We start from the raw sequence: 18,269 nt of genomic DNA on the forward strand, positions 1-18,269 counted from the left end.
CTCATGCTCTCTCTTTCTCTCAAAAAGAAACAGACATAAAAAATTTATAAGTAAATAAATAAGATCAAACTCATTTAAAATACTCCCCTGGCCTAAGAGAGTCTGAAGCTTGGAATCAGTATCCCTAACTATTGCTTTGCAATTTCTATTCCAAAGTATTTTAAAACCCGGGGCAGAGACACCTGTGAATTGTAATGCAGGAAAAACGTCAGGATCCACGAACATGGTTTGTGGCCGTGTCTGAGTCATCCTGAAAGTGCCGCTCCTGTAATGAGCAAGGAGTGAGTAAGCCACCGGGGACACCCAAGGCTGAGCCCCTGCGTGGGGAGGATTTCCTCAGGGCGGGGGGAGGGCCAGCCCTGGCGCCTTCCCCTCCGATCCTGACCCAGACCCACTGAGCTGGTCTTTACGAAGCAAATGTCACGAGCATCACTTAGCAGAACTGATGGCTAAGCTCTGCATCCACACCTACCGCCCTATGCCGAAGACCGTGAACACACACGCATGTGCACACACCAGTGCGCACATTCTCCATTATCCACAAATGGACAGCCTAGAAAAATCTGCCGAGTTGCTCGGGATACAAAAGAGTTGTGCAGCTGGAGGCTCCCAGACCCATCGCCACAGGGACTGAGGGGGCATCCTAAGGGACGGAGTCCGAGGCCCCAAAGCCTTGCCCCTTCTTTCGTGAGATCGAGCCCCATGTCGCGCTCTGTGCGGACAGTGCAGAGCCTGCTTGGGATTCTCTCTCTCCCTCTCCTTCACTCGCACTGTCTCTCTCTCAAAATAAGTAAATAAACTTTGAAAAATAATAATAATAAAAAGAGTGTCTGGCCCCACACGTCAATAGCATCAGCCCAGAATAAATGAATGAATGAACTGGATACTACGGGTCCCCACGGGTCAGCCTCCTGTCCAATATCAAGCATCCAGGAATCTGACCACCACCCCCAAATGTCTTCCCTTCTCCTTTTGGTGATTTTATTGTTGGTGGAGCTTATGCAATCGATCTCATGTTAGCAAGAAATGCAACTAAAGGGAAGTTAAGCTGCTGTTGATACAAGGAGTTAATTTCAAAATATGAATTCTGTGCTCTAATCAAAGAGAACTGAAATTTGTCTAGTTCCCTGATTCTGCGGGTTGTTTTCCTTGGTAATCATGGACCTTCCTTAAAATTAAACCATCAGCCCTTGATGGGACCTGCTTACGTGCTGTATTTCTGGATGCTGAAAATAGATTTCACAGTGGGGGAGGGGCAGCACGACGTCCCCAGGGTTAGTGAGGATAGGGGACTGGGTGAGGGGTCCTTACTTAACCGAGGCAAACAGCCTTCCTGGAATAAGAACAAAGAAAACCCAAAATTCTTCTCCTCCTTAGTGTGCTGGAGACTGGGGTGTCTGTGTATGTGTGTATCTGCGTGTGTGTGTATCTGCGTGTCTGTGCTGCAATTCGAGTTGATTTCAGAGCATGGCAGGTGGTGACCAAGGCTCTGTCTGTGGTCATCTGCCAGCTGCTCCTTCCCCACGTCTCGCTCCACCAGCTTCCCTTGGGTCAATGTCAAACACAAAGGTATTGGGAATGCTCTGAGTTCCCTCAAATGCCAATTTAACTTATCCAAATCCAAACCCTAGAGGGAGGGGGAGGCGGGAGAGAGAATAACCTAATCAGGGTTCTCAACAGGGGCAATTTTGCCCCCAGGAGACATCTGGCCACATCAGGAGACATTTCTGGCTGTCACCTGGGGATGGGGTGCTGTGCTACTGTCGCTAAAATGCTACAACGCACAAGACAGCCCCCACAAGGAAGAATTACCGACCCCCAATATCGATGAGTACAGATGCGAAGAAAACCAGCCTACGAACTGGGAGCACTTCTGGGCTCCCACGGACATGGGACACCGCACAGCCCAGAGGATACCTCACAAGGAAGCCCTAAATGTGCTGTCCCCAAGTGTCCCCCCGGTGCGAGCAGCCAGGCCCCTCAGCAGAGCGGGATGCAAGAGTCAGACTCAAGGTGGGCTCAAATCCGCATCCTGCAGCCTCCCAGCCGCGTGACCCTGGACCAGTCACTCGAGTCTGTGAATTTCCTTCACCTGCACCGAAAATCATAGTCTCCGTTTCACGGGTTGGTGATACAGATTAAGTGAATCTGGTTCAGCATTCGCTCTCACTATTATTTTTCATTCCCTCTAACTTGCCCTCAAAAATAGCCAATGATTTCATCCATGGCTCATTTAGATCAATGACCTTTGCGTCCAGCCTGGGAAGACGGAGCGACAGTGGAAAGGCTTCTTGCGAGACAGAACATTCTTCTGCTTGATGGGCGGGTCAGGGATTTGCAGGGTATTGCGGGGCGGGGGGGGGGGGGGGGGCAGGTAGTTCTGACTCCTTGTGAGTTTTTCCTGAAGGCCAGGTCCCCACTAACATGTCCCTGGGGCATCTGGGACCACGGGACAGCGTTCTCCTCGATTGGAGACTCCAGGATGGATGGGGACCAGCCATGCAGTGCTGACCCAACCCCGCAGACACAACGGCCCTGACAACGGACCACAATCAGACCTAAGAACTCTGTCTGCGGCAGGGGACACCGTCCTACTCTGAGGGGGACCCACGGCCTTTGGGTCCACGTGCATTTTGTAAAGATGGCACCTTGAAAGTACAGACATAACTTTCAACAGGAGACAGTCTCCAGCTCCAGGGACAGCTGCAGCGTGACATTCTGGTCCACCTGAGGACACGCCTCTGCCCCGGCCCTGCACAGCAGCAGGGCACAGACGTCACACGGAAGGCAGAGAAGAGGCAGCATTTGCAAAGGCCATACAAGGTGCTGGGGTCCCACTCGGCCGGCTGTATACATTTGTCGCCTTACCTAGTTCTGTTTACGCAACCCTAGGATGGCTCTAACATCATCCCCATTGGACAGATGAGTACATCAGGGACCCAGGAGGTGCTCTGACTTGGTCAAGGTCACTGCGAGCATACGGTTACCATCAGGCCTGCCTGATGCTGGGTCTCCCACATCTGTGTTCTATCTGCCTACTTGTAGCATGGAGCTGCCCGTGGGTTGGAGGCAGAGACCTGACAGGCGGGCCTTGGACCTCAGTGAACAGAATCATAGCAAAGTCTAGTAGGAAACAGAGGCTGAAACTCCCATGTCCCTCACAGCACTCTGGCTATTGCCCCTAGCACCCTGGCATGGCCCGTGTGGGTGGCAGAGCACAGGGAGCTGTGGGGGAGGGGCTGGACCTCCCAACGAGACAAAGATGTGGTATCATTGTCGTGTGTCCCTTCGTACAGCTGAGTCGGCGCAGCTGTATCTGGAAGCCCATCTGTGTGTTGTGGGGCTTTGTGCCACACTGAACCTTAACCTTGGCTGGAGACTGGTGGACTCGAGACCCAAACCAGGGTCTGTCCGGTCTCCAGTCCAGGCTCTGTCTCTTCCCTGAGGCAGCTGGAAGCCCAGAGTCCTCACTCAAAGCGGGTCTGCAACACAGCATGGCTAAAACATAGGGTCTGCAATTTTCCGTCTAGGTTTACGCCCTAGAGAACTGAAAAACAGATGTCCGTAGAAGAACTTGTGCACGGATGTTCACAGCAGCCCTTCTCATAAGAACCCAAGTGCAGAAATAACGCAAATGTCCATCAACTTAGGGATGGATAAACAAAATGTGCTCTGGCCATACGATGAAGTATTATTCAGCCATAAGAAGGAACAAAGAAATGTCCCAACATGGACAAACCTGGAAAACATGACACTTAGTGAAAAAAGACAGACAAAGGCCACGTGCTGTGTGATTCTATTTCTAGGAGATGTCCAGAGCAGGCAAATTCGTGGGGACAGAGTGTCGATGGATGATTGCTGGGAGCTGGGGGAGAGGAGAGGAAGCACTAAATGGGTACAAGGTTTCTGTCCAGGAAGATGAAAAAATTCTGGAACTAGACAGTGGAGATCGCTGCACTACCTTGCAAATAAACTAAAACCCACAGGGAGGTTGTATTCTTTAAAAGGGCAGTTTACCGGCTCAGTCGGTTAAGCATCTGACTTTTGATTTCGGCTCAGGTCATGATCTCACGATTCGTGAGTTCAAGTCTAGTATATGGCTCTGCACTGACTGTGGAGCCTACTTGGAATTCTGTCTCCCTCTCTCTCTGCCCATTCCCCGCTTGTTCTCTCTCTCTCTCTCTCTCAAAATAAATTAAAAAACATTAACTTTAAAAGGGTAATTTATGATACATGGGTTATACTCCAATTTAAAACACACACAATACGGCACCAAAGCAACAATAACAGAAGTAAAAATAGGCAACTATAACTACGTCACACTAAACAACTGTTGTGCATCCAAGTACACAGTCGGCAGAGTAGAAGACAACCTATGGACTGGAGGAGACGATCTACAAATCGTGTATCTCATAAGGGATTAATACGCACGATATATAAAGAAGTCCTACAACTCAACGGCAAAAACTCCACCTGATTAAAACACGAGCAAGAGGGGCGCCTGGGGGGCTCGGTCGGTTAAGCCTCCGACTTCGGCTCAGTCATGATCTCACGGTTCATGGGTTCGAGCCCCGCGTCGGGCTCTGTGCTGACAGCTTGGAGCCTGGAGCCTGCTTCAGATCCTGTGTCTCCTCCTCTCTCTCTGCCCCTCCCCCACTCAAGTTCCGTCTCTCTCTGTCTCTCAAAAATGAATAACGTTAAAAAAATTTTTTTAAATGAGCAAAGAACTTGGATGGACACTTCATGAAAGGAGATATACAAATAGCCAACAGGCATATGAGAAGATGCTCACTGTCAACAGTCACCAGCGAAATGTCAATCGCCACCCTATGAGATACCCCACATCCATCGGGATGGCTGTTATGAAAAAAAAAAACAGAAAATAACCCATGCTGGTGATGTGGAGAAATTAGAGCCCTACACATCGCTGGCAGAATTCTCAAATGGTACAAGTGTTACGGTAAATGGTACGGAAATTCCTCGAAAATGTACACACAGAATTACCAGAGGCCACAGGAGTTCCACTGCTGGGCCTGCATTGAAAGTAAGGTCTTGAAGATATCCATGTTCCTTGAGGCACAAGTCACAAGAGCGAAGCCCCAGAAGCAAGCCAGTGTCCACCGACAGACGAATGGAAGGACACAGTATGGTGTATCACTGCTCAGCCTCTAAAAAGAGAGGAAATTCCGACACCTGCTAAAATGCTGATATACCCCAAGGTCGTTAAATGAAATGAGCCAGGCACAGATTCCGTATGATTCCACTTACATGAAGTACCTGGGGTTGTCATATTCATAGGGACAGAGAGAAGAAAGCAAGTGGCCAGGGATTGGGGTGGGGGAAATGGAGAGGTGTTTAATGGGTACTGAGTTTCAGATCTGCAAGACGAGAAAGTTCTGGAGGTCTACTTCACAGCAACACGGATATACTTAATGCTACTGAATTGAATGCTTAAAAGTCATTCAACTGGTAACTTTCAGGTTGTGGGGTTTTTTCACAATAAAAAAAGGAAAGAAAAAGAGAAAGAAAGAGGGAGGAAGAAAGGAAAGGAAAGAAGGAAGAAAGGAAAGAAAGAAAGAAGAGAGAAAGACAGGAAAGAAGGAAGGAAGAGAAAGGAAGAAAGAAAAGAGAGGGAGAAAGAACGATAGGAAGGAAGGAAGGATGGAAGGAAGAGAGAGAGAGAGAAGGAAAGAAAGGAAAAAGGAAAGAAAAGAGAGAAAAGAGAAAAGAAAGAAGGAAAGGCAGGAGGAAAGAAGAAAAGAGAAAGAGAGAAAAGAGAAAAGAAAGGAAGAAAGGAAGAGGAAGAGGAGGCACACATACACGCACTCTCAGAGAACTTGGCTAACAGTTCCTCCACCTGCCCAGGTGCGCTATTGGGTCACACCCCCCCTGACACTGCCGGGTCCCCTCCCCCAGCACTGCACCTCGATGACCTAGAACTGGGGACAGGAAGGGGAGGAACAGGTCTAACCCAGGGCTCAGCACCTGATACCCTGCAGATGTTGGGTAATTATTTGCTCCACAGACTGTATAAAATACATGCGGGGAGGTCAGGCTGGTCCAATTATCCCCATTTTACAGACAGGTTAACGGAGGCTCTGCAAGACAAGACCTTTCCAAAACCACAAAGACGGCAAGTGGTAAGAGAAGTGGCCCGGATGTCCCAGACTCCCCTCCGTCCCATCACCTCCCTTCAAAGCCAACATGGAATCCATTTTAACAAGAATTCCCAAGTGATTCTCACCCTAACCTAGTGACTCTTTTTTCCTAAAGTGACACATAGGAAACTTAGATACTAATCATCGCATTTAGAACCCCCTTTCCACCCTGCTATCCAGGGGCTCATTTAGCCTCCGGGTTTTAGATCCATCTCCATATTCTTGATGATCAGAGTCAAGGAGGGATGCTATTTTAAATGTACATTCCCAGGCCCTGCCGACTTGGTTAAGCAGGTGGAGAGCTGGGCCCAGAAACCCGCATGAGGCACCAGAGGATTCTGGGATTGGCGGCTCTGAGACACACACGAGTCCGTGAGCTGCCACCCCCCAGGCCTCTGAATGTCGCCCAGGCTCCGAGCCTCTCTCCCCAGCTGCCCACCAAACCCAGCTCATAGACATTCCAGTACAATCCAGCAAGGACTTCCTGAGGCCAACATCCAGGACCTAGGAGAGCTCCTTTGCAAGGATCACTAGGTGAGAAACCTGGGCATCGCCCTTTACCATCCCTGCCCCCACCCTACATCTTGACCATCACCAGGGTTGGCTGATTCTACTGCCTGTGTGCCTCTGGGCACCCCCACTTCCCTCCATCGCCCCCCGCCAGCACCACGGTCCAAGCTTGTGCTCCCTGCCCCCACCATCCGTCCTCTGTCCTGAAACTCCGATCCTGTCCCTGCCCTGAGCAAAGTTCTACACAGGTGACCGAACACTGGAACTGAACTGTCCAACATGGTAGCTACCTGTGGTCACCGAAATTTAAATTAAAACAGGGGCACCTTGCTGGCTCAGTTAGTGGAGCGTGCAACGCTTGCTCTCGGGCTTGTGAGTTCAAGCCCCACGTTGGGTGGAGAGATGACTTAAAACGATAAAATCTTTAGGGGCACCTGAGTGGCTCAGTCGGTTGAACGTCTTGACTCTTGATTTCGATTCAGGTCATGATCTCACGGTTTGTGAGTTCCAGCTCCGTGATTCTCTCTCTCTCTCTCCTCTCTCTCTGCCTGTGCATGCACTCTCTCTCAAAATAAATAAACAAAATAAAATAACAAAATAAAAATAATAAAATACAGTAAAATAAAATCTTAAAACAATAAAGATAGATTAAATATCCAAAGTTCTGGGGCGCCTGGGTGGCTCCGTTGGTTAAGCATCCAGCTTCGGCTCAGGTCATGATCTCACAGTTCGTGGGTTTGGGCCCCGCATCGGGCTCTGTGCTGACAGCTCAGAGCCTGGAGCCTGCTTCAGATTCTGTGTCTCCCTCTCTCTCTGACCCTCCCTTGCTCATGCGCTCGCTCACTCTCTCTCTCTCTCTCTCTCTCTCTCAAATAAATAAAGACAGTAAAAAAAAATATCCAAAGTTCTGCCCAGAGTTCACCCTAGCCACATACCAACTGCTTGAGAGCCACATGCTGGACTGTACTGGACAGCACACATCTAGTACATCCCCATCCTCACAGAAAGTTCTAGTAGACATCAGAGCTCTACAACTTCGCCTATGAGCCCTCTGGGGTCGGGCCCCAGCCACTGCTCAGACCGCTCCCAGCGTCCTTGGTCATGAGTCACAGTGAACCACTGTCAACCCCTTGAACACCCCCAAACCACCGCGGGTCACACCCTTCCCACCTTCCCTACTTGGGGAACTCCCACCCACTCTTCGGGTCTCAGCTGTCCCTGTCCCCCCCCCCCCCCCCGGATAATTGCTCCAGCTCTTGCCCATCAAGGTGCTGAAAACACTAAGTCACAGCACCCATGGGCCCCCACAGCAAAGAATCATCTGGCCCAAGATGCCGGCCGTGCTGGGCTGACCATCCTGCTTGAGACTGGACAAGTCCATAAAGGAAGGGGGTGCGTCCTGTAGGCCACGTACCACGGCCACCAGCCCCGAGATGGGCACGTGATGAGGACGGATGCTCTGTGAGATTTTCCCCCAGGACTCTGGTTCCCTTACAGCATCTTTCCTTAAAGGCAATTAGTCACTGGTCATTAGGGCAGGCTGAAGAACGCCCCTCCCAAAATTCCCCGGTCCTAATCCCTAGTATCTGCGGATGTCACTTTACGTGGCAAATGGAAGTCTGCATATGTGATTAAGTGAAGGATCTTGAGACAGGGAGCTTGGCCTGGATCATCGGATGGGCCCCAAATGCATTCACAAGCATCCCCAGCTTATGAAGACAGAGGGACGTTGGACAGAGAAAAGGCAACGTGAAAATGGAGGAGACAGAGAAAGAGTCAAAGATGCTAGCGTGCTGGCCTCACGCCCAGCGGGAACTGGGAAAGGCAAGGGCCAGATTTCCCCCCACAGCCTCCAGCGGGGTGTGGTCCTGCCGAGGCCTTTTTTTGGCCCAGTGAAACGGATTTTGGACTTCCGGCCTCCAGAAGCGTGAGAGAATACATCTCTACTGTTTGTAAGCCAACAGTGTACAATAGCCTAGTGCAGTCATATTCCGATCGGGGTTTACTGGATTTGGATCAGAGACCTGAAAAAGAATGGCATGCAGGCGCCTGGGCCCCACCCCGCTGACTCTGAGGTCTGGAAGGAGAGACTGGGAGTAAGGGCGGCTGAGGCCTGGGTGTTTCTAGATGCAGCAGCTGCCTGGGCCACCATGTCCGTGGGTCATTCCTCACACCCTAGTCCTGCCGCCTTCTGGAATATGGAAGATCTCTGGTAGCTATGGGACTCGACCTGGGATACTATGCCAGTCTGCCTGGCACTGAGGCAGGGTTTAGGACAAAAAGTTAAGCCTCTGGCCAGCTCTCCAGCCTCCCTCCAACCCCTCTCCCTTCCCTACCACCCCCCTACACAGGGCCTTTCTCAGACCTTCCAAACAGCCTCAGGGCCTTTGCACCTGCTGCTCTTCTGCTTGGAACGCTTTTTCCAGAGCCTCACATGGCTGACTTTTCAGCATTCAGGTCACAGTTCAAAGGCCACCTCCTCAGAGAGGCCCTCCCTGATTGCACTAGGGCTAGCAACGTTCACACTGCCTTCCTTCATCACCTGTTGAGCTTCTTCTAAATCTTCTCACACTCTGTCATTATCTCATGACCATCTTTGTTTGCCTATTCCCTGTCAGTCCCCCAGCACCCCAGACTGCAGGCCCCAGGAGGGCAGGGACCTTGTCTCATCTGCCCAGGGTATGGCCCTGGTCCCATGCCTGACACACACTAGGTGCTCAACACCTTCTGAATGAATGAGTCCATGTGAGTAAGTGAGCTTGCGGCTCTGGGCGATGCTTGCCAAAGCCACGTCCCTGACACACCTGATCTTGGCTTTCGGAAAGGCCAGCTCCTCTTCGCTGCCGAAGTCCAAGGACACATCCTCAGTATCGTCCACCAGGGCCTGGGGGACACCAAACAGAGGTGGCAGGCAGGCAATGCACATCCGCAGCCCACCCACCCCCTGTGCTGGCAGGGCCCGGGCCCCACGACCGCAACCCCCCCACCCCCACCCCCACCCCCACCCCCACCCCCCGGCCTTCACCCTCCTGGGTCCATGAGGACCACTTAGGGTCCGGCCCAGGCCCAGGCCCCGCCCCGGGCTTGCGCATCCCTCTTCCTCACTTCTCCCGGGTGCTCACGCAGGCTCCTCCCGTCACCTCCCCCACCCCCCTGTCGCCAGCATCCCCTACCTGCTTCATCCTCCCCAGAGCCCACCTGGAGACCACTGCCCAGGCTCTGTGACTCCACCTCTCGCCGTCTTGGGCCTGGTGGGGAGCGGCGGCAAGCTCGCAGCCCGGCGGTGCGGGTGGGGGCGGGGCGCGCGGGGCCCAGAGCGCAGTCGCGGCCTGGGGAGGTGGGCTCGGCCGCCGGGCGGGGGCGGGGCTTTCGAGGGTCCGTCATCCGGGGCTCGCTGGGGACTGCACCTGCTAGAGAAAGCGCTGTCGCCTTGAGTGGAGGGATGGACGACCATGCAGCCACCGGGAGGGGATGATTCAGGCTCAGAGGCGCATTTGGGGACCGTGGACAGTGATCCTGGGAGGGAGGGACAGAGCGTGCGGGTCAGTGAATGAGTGGACGTCCTGTAATTGTCGAATGGGCGAGCGAACTAGTGAATCATGAGTGAATGTCAGTGTTGGGCAGCCTCATTCGGAATTTCTCTGATCCCAGGAATTCTGCCCCCCCCCCGCCCCCCTCCCCCGGCGCTTATGAAAAGCAGATTCCCAGGCCGGACACGGAGATTGGGAAGGCCTTGGAACAGGCGAATCTTCTGCGGCTAACGACCACTGTTGAGCACAGTGAGATCGGCACGCATCTGGGGGCCAGACACACACTGAGCACAAAAGAAGTATTATTAGTAGTGACAGTGGTGATTCCGGAGGTCAAGGCCTCCCCAGGTGCCTCCTGGGAAGGAAGGCTTGCCACCTGGAAGCCTTTCCTGACCCAGGTCGAGGGCCTGACCACCGCCCCCTCCCCGGAGCTGGGAGTCTAGATGCCAAGTCATGCCTTTACCGCCCTGTCACAGGCAGTAGGGGCCTGTCCCCATCCCTGGTGACCTGGGCCACTGGCCCACAAGCTCCTGACACAACTCATTCACTGCTCCCCCCGCAAAGGGGCGAATGGCCCTCGGTGTGCCCAGGGGGAGGAGTCGGAAGCTCTGATTGATCCCTGCCTGGGTGGGCACCCCCTCCCTTCCCCAAACTGGCCCCACAACGGGCCTGCTAAGTATGTTTGGAAGGAAGATGCTTTCTCCTTGGGGACCAAATGCCATCCTGAGGAGTCAGCGGGCCTGGGCCAGTGGAGATGTGCGTCTCTAACAATCTCCTACATGATGCTCGTGCCGCGGGCCCCTGGACTGCCCTTTGAACTCTAAGGATCTAAACCACGAAAGCCTGGGGTTCTAGAAAGGCAGCTTTCTCTTCCAGCCCAAGGCAGGCTTCAGGCGCAGAAGGGAGTCCCACTGAGAGGCGGGGGGGCCCTAAGCTTCCCCGACTCTGCTACTCCCCAGGTGCCCGAGGGGGGACACGCAGGGGCGGCAGGTGGAGGTGAGAAGCCGTTGCAAAACATTTAGGGGCTTTTCCTCCAAGTCTGAGAATCACCAGCTGTTGCCATCTGCTAAGTTGGGGCTCAGAGCATCCCCCACGGGGTGAGAAGGTAGGAAAACCCCCTTGGAAATCCCATTTGGGGACAAACTGTCATTCTTGGCTCAACCGGAGGGTTGGGGGGTGCCTTGAGAAGTAGCCATGCCCCTGCCACGTCGCAGTCACCCCACACATCCGAGGTCGGGCCACTCTGCCCCGTCCTGCCCTGTCCACATCGGGGTCGAGCGGAGGATGCAGATCCCAGGGCCAGACCCAGGGCCTCAGCCTTTGGGCCCCAGGAGAATGCACTCTCCCAGGTGGCCCTCTGCAGTCAGCCAGTAGAATCTGGGGGGTAGGCAGGGAACCCATGGGCTTTGCAGGGAATTCATCATTGGCCTTGAAATCGGCTGCCATGGATTTACCTGGGGCTCCTGGTTAAAAGGCAGGTTCCAGGCCTTCTGAATCTCCAGGGCCAGGGCCTGGGAATCTGCCTTTAATATGGGCTCTGGAGAATCCCTGAGAGCAGAGACTTTGGAGAAACATGGACCTCCCTTCGCACTGGTACCACTAAATATGGTCACTGGGATCCTGACACTAGTCACCTTCTGCTGGTCCGGACTCAGGAGGGATCAGAGCAGAGTTTTGAGAAGCAGGCTCATCTCTGATCCCTGGCCCTGGGGCGAGAACACCCTCACGGAAAGGGGCTCCTGGCTCAGGCAGCCACCGGCCTCTGAACGGTCCTTGGAGATCAACGTCTGGAGCTGGGCCAGCAAGGCTGGGAACATGGCCCCACCCCTTCCTGTCTGGATGGCCTTGGGCAGGGGACTTCACCTCTCTGGCCTCAGTCTCCACACCTGTAAAATGGGGCCATACCTTCCCTCTCCCCCATTATCAGGGAAGATGTACTACCTGGGTGGAGAAAGCACATGTAAAATGCCCTCCTCACAGCTGGGACTCAGGAAACAGCAGCCCTGGTGACGGTGACTTGTGGTCATCAGCAGAGGGGCCTGGAGTGTGAGGAAACCCCCCAGGCTGGGCAGCACAGAGGAAGTGAGCTCCTATCAGAATCACTGCTTTCACTTCGACACGTCTGTCTTAATGGGGATACAGGAACCGCACATCCAGCTTGTTGGCCATTTTCCAAACACGTACTGTGCACCCGGGGCCAATGGCCGCTGGGACAGAGGGCTGAGCATGGCCCTCTCCCCCAGAGGGGCTCCCAGGAACCCTGGCTCAGAAAACGCCAGCTTGGATGTGAACTGATGGAACTTAGTGCTGGAGCCTAGAGCACAACCAGGGAGGTGGATGTGGGGCGGGGGGGCAAGGAGAGTGGGCCTGGCTGGACTGTTCTGATCCTAACCCCGAGGGAGACAGACAGCTGGCACCGAGGGTCGGCGGGTGTCACATCCAGGGCTGGAAAAGGCTGTCCCCCCACCTCGGGCAGGGCGAAGGCTGCAGACTCCAGGCCTGTCACCCCTAGGCCTACGTTCACTGCCATGGACGGCACTCCCTAAGGTCTACCCTGGCAGGGGCCCCGCCATTCCTGCCCAGCAGAGCTGAGGATCTCCCAAGTAAAACTAAGGGAGCCCATGAGGTGCCTGCGTGGCTCGGTTGACTGGGCATCTGACTCTTGATCTCAGCTCAGGTCTTGCTCTTGGGTTCCAGGTTCAAGCCCCGTGCTGGAGTCCACACTATGTGTGAAGCCTACTTAAAAATAATAATAAGGGAGCCCAGGGAAATGTAGCTTGAGGGAAACAACAAATCGCTTTTTAAGAATATTTTTAAATGTTTATTTTTGAGAGAGACAGAGACAGAGCACGAGCCGGGGAGGGGCAGAGAGCCAGGGGGACCCAGAATCGGAAGCAGGCTCCAGGCTCCGAGCTGTCAGCACAGAGCCCGACGCAGGGCCAAACCCAGAAACCGTGAGATCGTGACCTGAGCCGAGGTCGGACGCGTAAACCGACTGAGCCCCCCGGGTGCCCCAGCAAATCCCTTTTTAGTGTAAGTATATCTCATGCAATACTTGGGACATACTTAAACTAAAAAGTGACCAGTTGCTGATCTCAAACTCAGATCTACCTGGTGTCCGAGCAGATTGCTTCCCAGCACACTCCCGGGGACCTTCACTCCCTCACCCTCTCACCCACCCACTTTGTGTGGAGTCTAGGCTCAGGGGTTCCAGTTAAGAGAGAATAAGAATTACCAAACCTGGCGAAGGAAGGAAGGAAGGAAGAGAGAGAGAGAAAGAGAGAGAGAAAGAAAGAAGGAAGGAAAGAAAAAGAAAGAAAAGGAGAAGAAGAATGGGGAAAGATGTCAGAAGTCTGTCAAGAACAGAAGAGAACAAAGGCATAGAGACAGTGGGGATTTGGGGGGGCAGGGAGAGCCTCTTGGAGCCTCTACATTTTCAGCTCATGAACATCAGTGCTGATGCCGAGGAAAGAGCAGGTGCAAAGGCCCTGAGCAGGGAAAGACCTGGCTGTGTTCTGGCACTGGGGAGAAACTGGCCAGCTGGTGGAGGGTAGCCTGTCCTGTCCTGCAAAGCCTCGTGGGCCAGGATGGGAGTTTGGTAGCCACCGATGGCAGGGGACTGGTCTGAGCCACCTGGCTGAGGACAGAGGCCCCACTTTCCCGTCCTGAGCTCCATGCAGGGTCAAGCTTCGCCTCAACCACAGCGGGAGGGCTCTGCGAAATCCACACTCAGTGGAGAGAGGGCCTGGCAAGGGTCTGGTTTCTTGGGGACCTCCTGGTGTCTGACAACCACCCCGTCCACTCTGCAAATGGTTTACAGATACAGCCTAGCCCTTCCTGTCCACCTGGCTCCCCGGCTCTGTCCCAGCCCCAGCCTCACAGGCACATGTCACCTGCCGTCTGGCCAGCTGTCCCTGGGGATGGAGTGGGGTGCCCTGCCCGGGCCGCCAGGCAGGCTGAGAATGTGGGGTCTTCTGCCCTATGGGGTGCAACGGAACCCAGATCATGGAAGATGCAAAGGGCAGAGGGCCTGGGTCCTTCCACGGACACAATCCAAGAAAAGAGTTGGAGAGAAGAACCTTCTGGTTTAAAGAAATTCAACCATGTGTTAATCACATGTGATGGGTGCACCTTATTAGGCTGCGACTCAAGCAACACGAGAAATAAAGATGCTTCCAGGCCAGTCAGGGAATGAGCCCTAGAAGGGGTGCTGGGCAAGATCCCTAATCCTGAGGATAACGATTTGTTTAAGGCATATTGACAATGTGGTGGGTTTTCAAGGCTGAGATCTAACTTGCATACCATAAAATGTCTCGCTTTTCATGTATAATGTGGTGGTTTTTAGTAGATTCCCAAAGTGAATCTCCACCATCACCAACCGTCTCCTTCCGGAACATTCTCAGGATGCCAAAAGGAAATTCCATACTAAATATTCGTCAGCCCCTTGCCCCCACCAACCTGTCTTCTGCTTTCTGTCTCTTTTCGTTTCTGGCTTGTTTCGGTGAACATCACGTCCAAGGGCTCATCCATCTCATAGCAGGTCAGGCGTCTGCCCCTTTTTATGGCCGTACGATTCTTTGTACGGAGAGAGGGCGATGTGTTTATCCCTTCGTCCTTGGAGGTACGTCTGGTGATGCGGATAATGCTTTGAACGTTCCCACCCACGGCCATGGCTGAATGTACCCTCAGTTCTCCGGGGCACTTATCTAGGAGTGGCATTGCCTGCAGCTTTGTTTACCGAGTCCGTTTTTAGAGCTACTTGCCAACCTATCAAGGTGAAATGATAAGGTGTTGGGGGTCCCTTCAAAATCATGAGGAAGGAGGAAGCAGAATGTGTATCAGGGCGCAAAGGTAGGCTGTATGCGGGGCATCTGCGTGGCTCCGTCCGTTGAGTGTCCATTTTTTTAAGTAACAGAGTGCAAGTAGGGGAGGGGCAGAGAGAGAGAGAGAGAGGGAGACACAGAATCCAAAGCAGGTTCTAGGTTCTGAGCTGTCGGTACAGAGCTTGATGTGGGGCTTGAGCTCATGAACCCTGAGATCATGACTTGAGCGGAAGTTGGACCCTTAACCAACTGAGCCACCCAGGTGTCCCCAAAACGTGATCATCTTGACACGTAATGTATTAAATTATGAGACAGGTATTTTACTTGCTCTTTTTCCTGGTGGTCTCTCCCCCGCCCCCCAGTGTGTAGTTCACGCTGCCAGGACCTCTGCACTTGGCCTCACCCTTCTTGGGCTCCGTGGTGACTCCTGGTGCCCAGATTGGCTAGGGCAGCTTTGTTTGGGGCTCCCAGCGCACCTGTCCAAAACCTCTTGTGACTCCCTTAATAAGTGATTATTCTGGTCTGTCTACACCTAGAATGTTGGCCGGGTGAGGTAGGCACCCTATGTGTCCCTCTGGGTGCTGCGCCCATGTGCCTAGACCCGTGGAGCGCCTACAGCAGGTGGGTGAGAGGGTGAAGGAGTGAAGGTCCCGGGAGGGTGCGGGGAAGCGATTCGGTGCGCGGGCACAGCCGAACTCTGTCTGGGGAGAAATCCGGGGCTCACCCGGGACACCGCCTGCCTTCAACAAGGTGGACAGCCCACCCCTCCCCGCCCCAGGGGGACAGCCCACAGGAGGGACCCACCTTCCTCCCTCTGCCCCCTGCTCTGCCTTCCTGGGCACACTGCCCTGGCTGCCAGCATGAAGGGCACCGCCAGGTGGGGTGGGGTGGGAGGAGCCCTGCGAGTGGGCGGAGCACCCGGGGGAGGCGGGAGGGGGAGACTCCAGGGCGGGAGCTGGAACACCAGGTAGATCTGAATTTGAGATAAGCAACTGATCGTTTTTAGTATAAGAGTATCGCAAATGTTGCACGGGACATACTTGCACTAAAAAATGATTTGTGCCCCTCAAGTTCCATTTCACTGAGGTCCCTGGGTTTTACTTGTGAGATCCTCAGCCCGACTTGAGGAGGACCGGCAGGGCCAGAGGCGGGGCGCACGTCTTAGGGCCGCGGGGTCTCAGGGAGCACGGGGTTGACCTCTGTCTAGTGCCTGCCGCAGGGGCCACTTTCGTCCCCTCCGCGAAGTCCCTCCGAGCCGTGGCCTCCTTCGCTGAAGTCCGTCTGTGCCAGGAGTTTCGTCCTGCTCCAGCCCGCCCTTGTTTGCTAGGGGAGGCCTTCGCTGAGCCCAGCTGGGCACTCCCCGGAGAGGGGAAATTCCCGGCCATGGGACAAAAGGAACAGTCAAGCTTTGATGTGACTCCTTGGCCTCCCAAACAACGGCCAGGCCAGGGAGGAGTCAGGAAAAAGAGGAGTCCTCTTGCCACTCAAGGCCTGGGACCAGGGACAGAGACACCAGGTCCACGGCAAGGGGGGGCCTTTTCATCAAGACCCTGGGAGGGGCACCTGGGTGGCTCAGTCGGTTAAGTGTCTGTTTTTCAGCTCAGGTCATGATCTCACGTTTCGTGGGTTCGAGCCCCGTGTGGGGCTGTGCTGACAGCTTGGAGCCTGGAGCCTGCTTCTGATCCTTCCCCTCTCTGACCCTCCCCCACTTACACTCTGTATCTCTCTCTCTCTCTCTCTCAAAAATAAATAAACATTGAACAATTTTTTTCAAGAAGCTGGGTGGGTGGGTGGTAGCTGTTACCGATCTTGCAGCTCTGGCCTCCTCCTGGAGCAGTGGGAAGGTGGCTGGGGTGCCCCCCTACTAGGGAAAACGACCTCCACCATCATACCCCCTCCCCCAGCCCTGTTTGAGGGGACCTGCAGACCTTTCCTACCTTACCTTCCAACATTTTCATGCTTTGGTCACGTTGGCCAGACTCTAGGGTTTTCAGAACCCCCCAAGGCTTTTCCTACCTCAGGACCTTGGCACCTGCCGCTTTCCCTGCCGGGTCTTTTTAGGACTGAAACGATGCGGTCTCCCTCAGAGAGGCCTTCCCTAACTCCCAGTTCATGTCTCACTTCCTTGCTCAGTCCCTCTCCAGGGTCTGGGATCTAGACACGCCTTGTTCTCTTTCCAGCACTCTCCATGATTTCTAGTTGTCTTGTTTTTTACTCAACAATCTTTATCTTCCCCGCCCCACCCCCACTACCAGGGTATTATCTCCGTAAGAGCAGGTGCTCTTTCTGTCTACCTAGCAGAGGGCCGGGCACACTGCAGACATTGGACAAGTGTCCGGTTTAAAGTGAGTTAATAAAGAGGGCGCAGCTCCGGGAATTGTGCCCGGCTGCCGATTTCTCTCATTGTGTGGATGGCGGGGCTTGGGATCAAAGTGAATGGTGGCCTGCATTCCCATCTGGAGGGCGGGGTCAGGGGTAGCCCAGGCAGCCCGGGCCCCACGTGGGAAGCACACTGGCCCCCCCTGGCCCAGAGGAGGTCTCCCCAGTGGACAAGGAGCCCAGGCACCCCCCTTATTGTGGGTCTGGGCAGGCCTGTGAGCCAACAGGCGGGGAGTTGCTACTTACGGGAAATCCTCGGCTGAGGAGAAAGGGTGGCGCATTCTTTGGCCCAGCACCCTGGCTCCTGTCCAGACGGGTCAGGAAGCCTGTGTCACCACATCAACCCACGCTCAGTTCCTCCCGGAGCAACAGCTGCTGGCTGAGAGAGTGCTCCCTAAGGAAAAGCCAAGGGGCACCCGTCCATCCCCTCCTCTCTTTCTATTAAAAAAAAAAAAAAAGAGGAAAAACGGTTTGGAAAGTATTTTAATGCTTCCCAAGAGGCTGCCAAATGCATTGGCTAAGGGCACTGACTTGGCAGTCAAGTCCATGGCCACTGCCTATCGGCTGGCAGACATTTAGCAAGTCACTTAGCCTCTCGGCCTCCGTCCTCTGTATGAATGGCACAGGGTCATCATGGCACTCACTTCTGAGTGCCATTGGGCTGGAGTCAAAGACTTGCCCGTTGGCCGCACGGTCAGAATGCTGCTGACTCACGCTGTTTGTGAAATAAACCATGTCCCTCTGCCTTCCTGACCCCCCCAGGAGGTAAGCAAAGTGCATGAGATGGTACCCATTTTACGCATCTGGAGACTGAGGCGCAGGACGGTTTTTGGAGCAGGTATGCACAGCTAGCCAGCCGTAGAACCTCC

General features: G+C 54.1%; 1 protein-coding gene across 4 annotated transcripts in view; it reads right to left on the reverse strand.

Moving 5' to 3' along the window:
- The window catches only part of TVP23A (trans-golgi network vesicle protein 23 homolog A), a 28,870-nt gene extending 18,724 nt beyond the window's left edge, over positions 1 to 10,146 (reverse strand). For 2 of the 4 annotated variants that reach the window (XR_003911546.1, XM_029946245.1), the window contains exons 1-2: positions 9,842 to 9,991; positions 9,473 to 9,552 (exon numbers count right to left, since the gene is read on the reverse strand). Coding sequence is in view for 3 of the 4 variants with exons in the window: in XM_029946245.1 (XP_029802105.1) it covers positions 9,473 to 9,552; positions 9,842 to 9,850 (89 nt within the window). In the remaining variant the exon portion in view is untranslated. Of the gene's footprint in view, positions 1 to 9,472; positions 9,553 to 9,841 lie in introns of all 4 variants that reach the window. The other 2 variants (XM_029946247.1, XM_029946246.1) reach the window with 2 other exon arrangements.
- Positions 10,147 to 18,269: the final 8,123 nt, after the last annotated feature.

The sequence above is a fragment of the Suricata suricatta genome, chromosome 8 (assembly GCF_006229205.1).
Source record: "Suricata suricatta isolate VVHF042 chromosome 8, meerkat_22Aug2017_6uvM2_HiC, whole genome shotgun sequence".
In the NCBI taxonomy this organism is placed as follows: Eukaryota; Metazoa; Chordata; class Mammalia; order Carnivora; family Herpestidae; genus Suricata; species Suricata suricatta.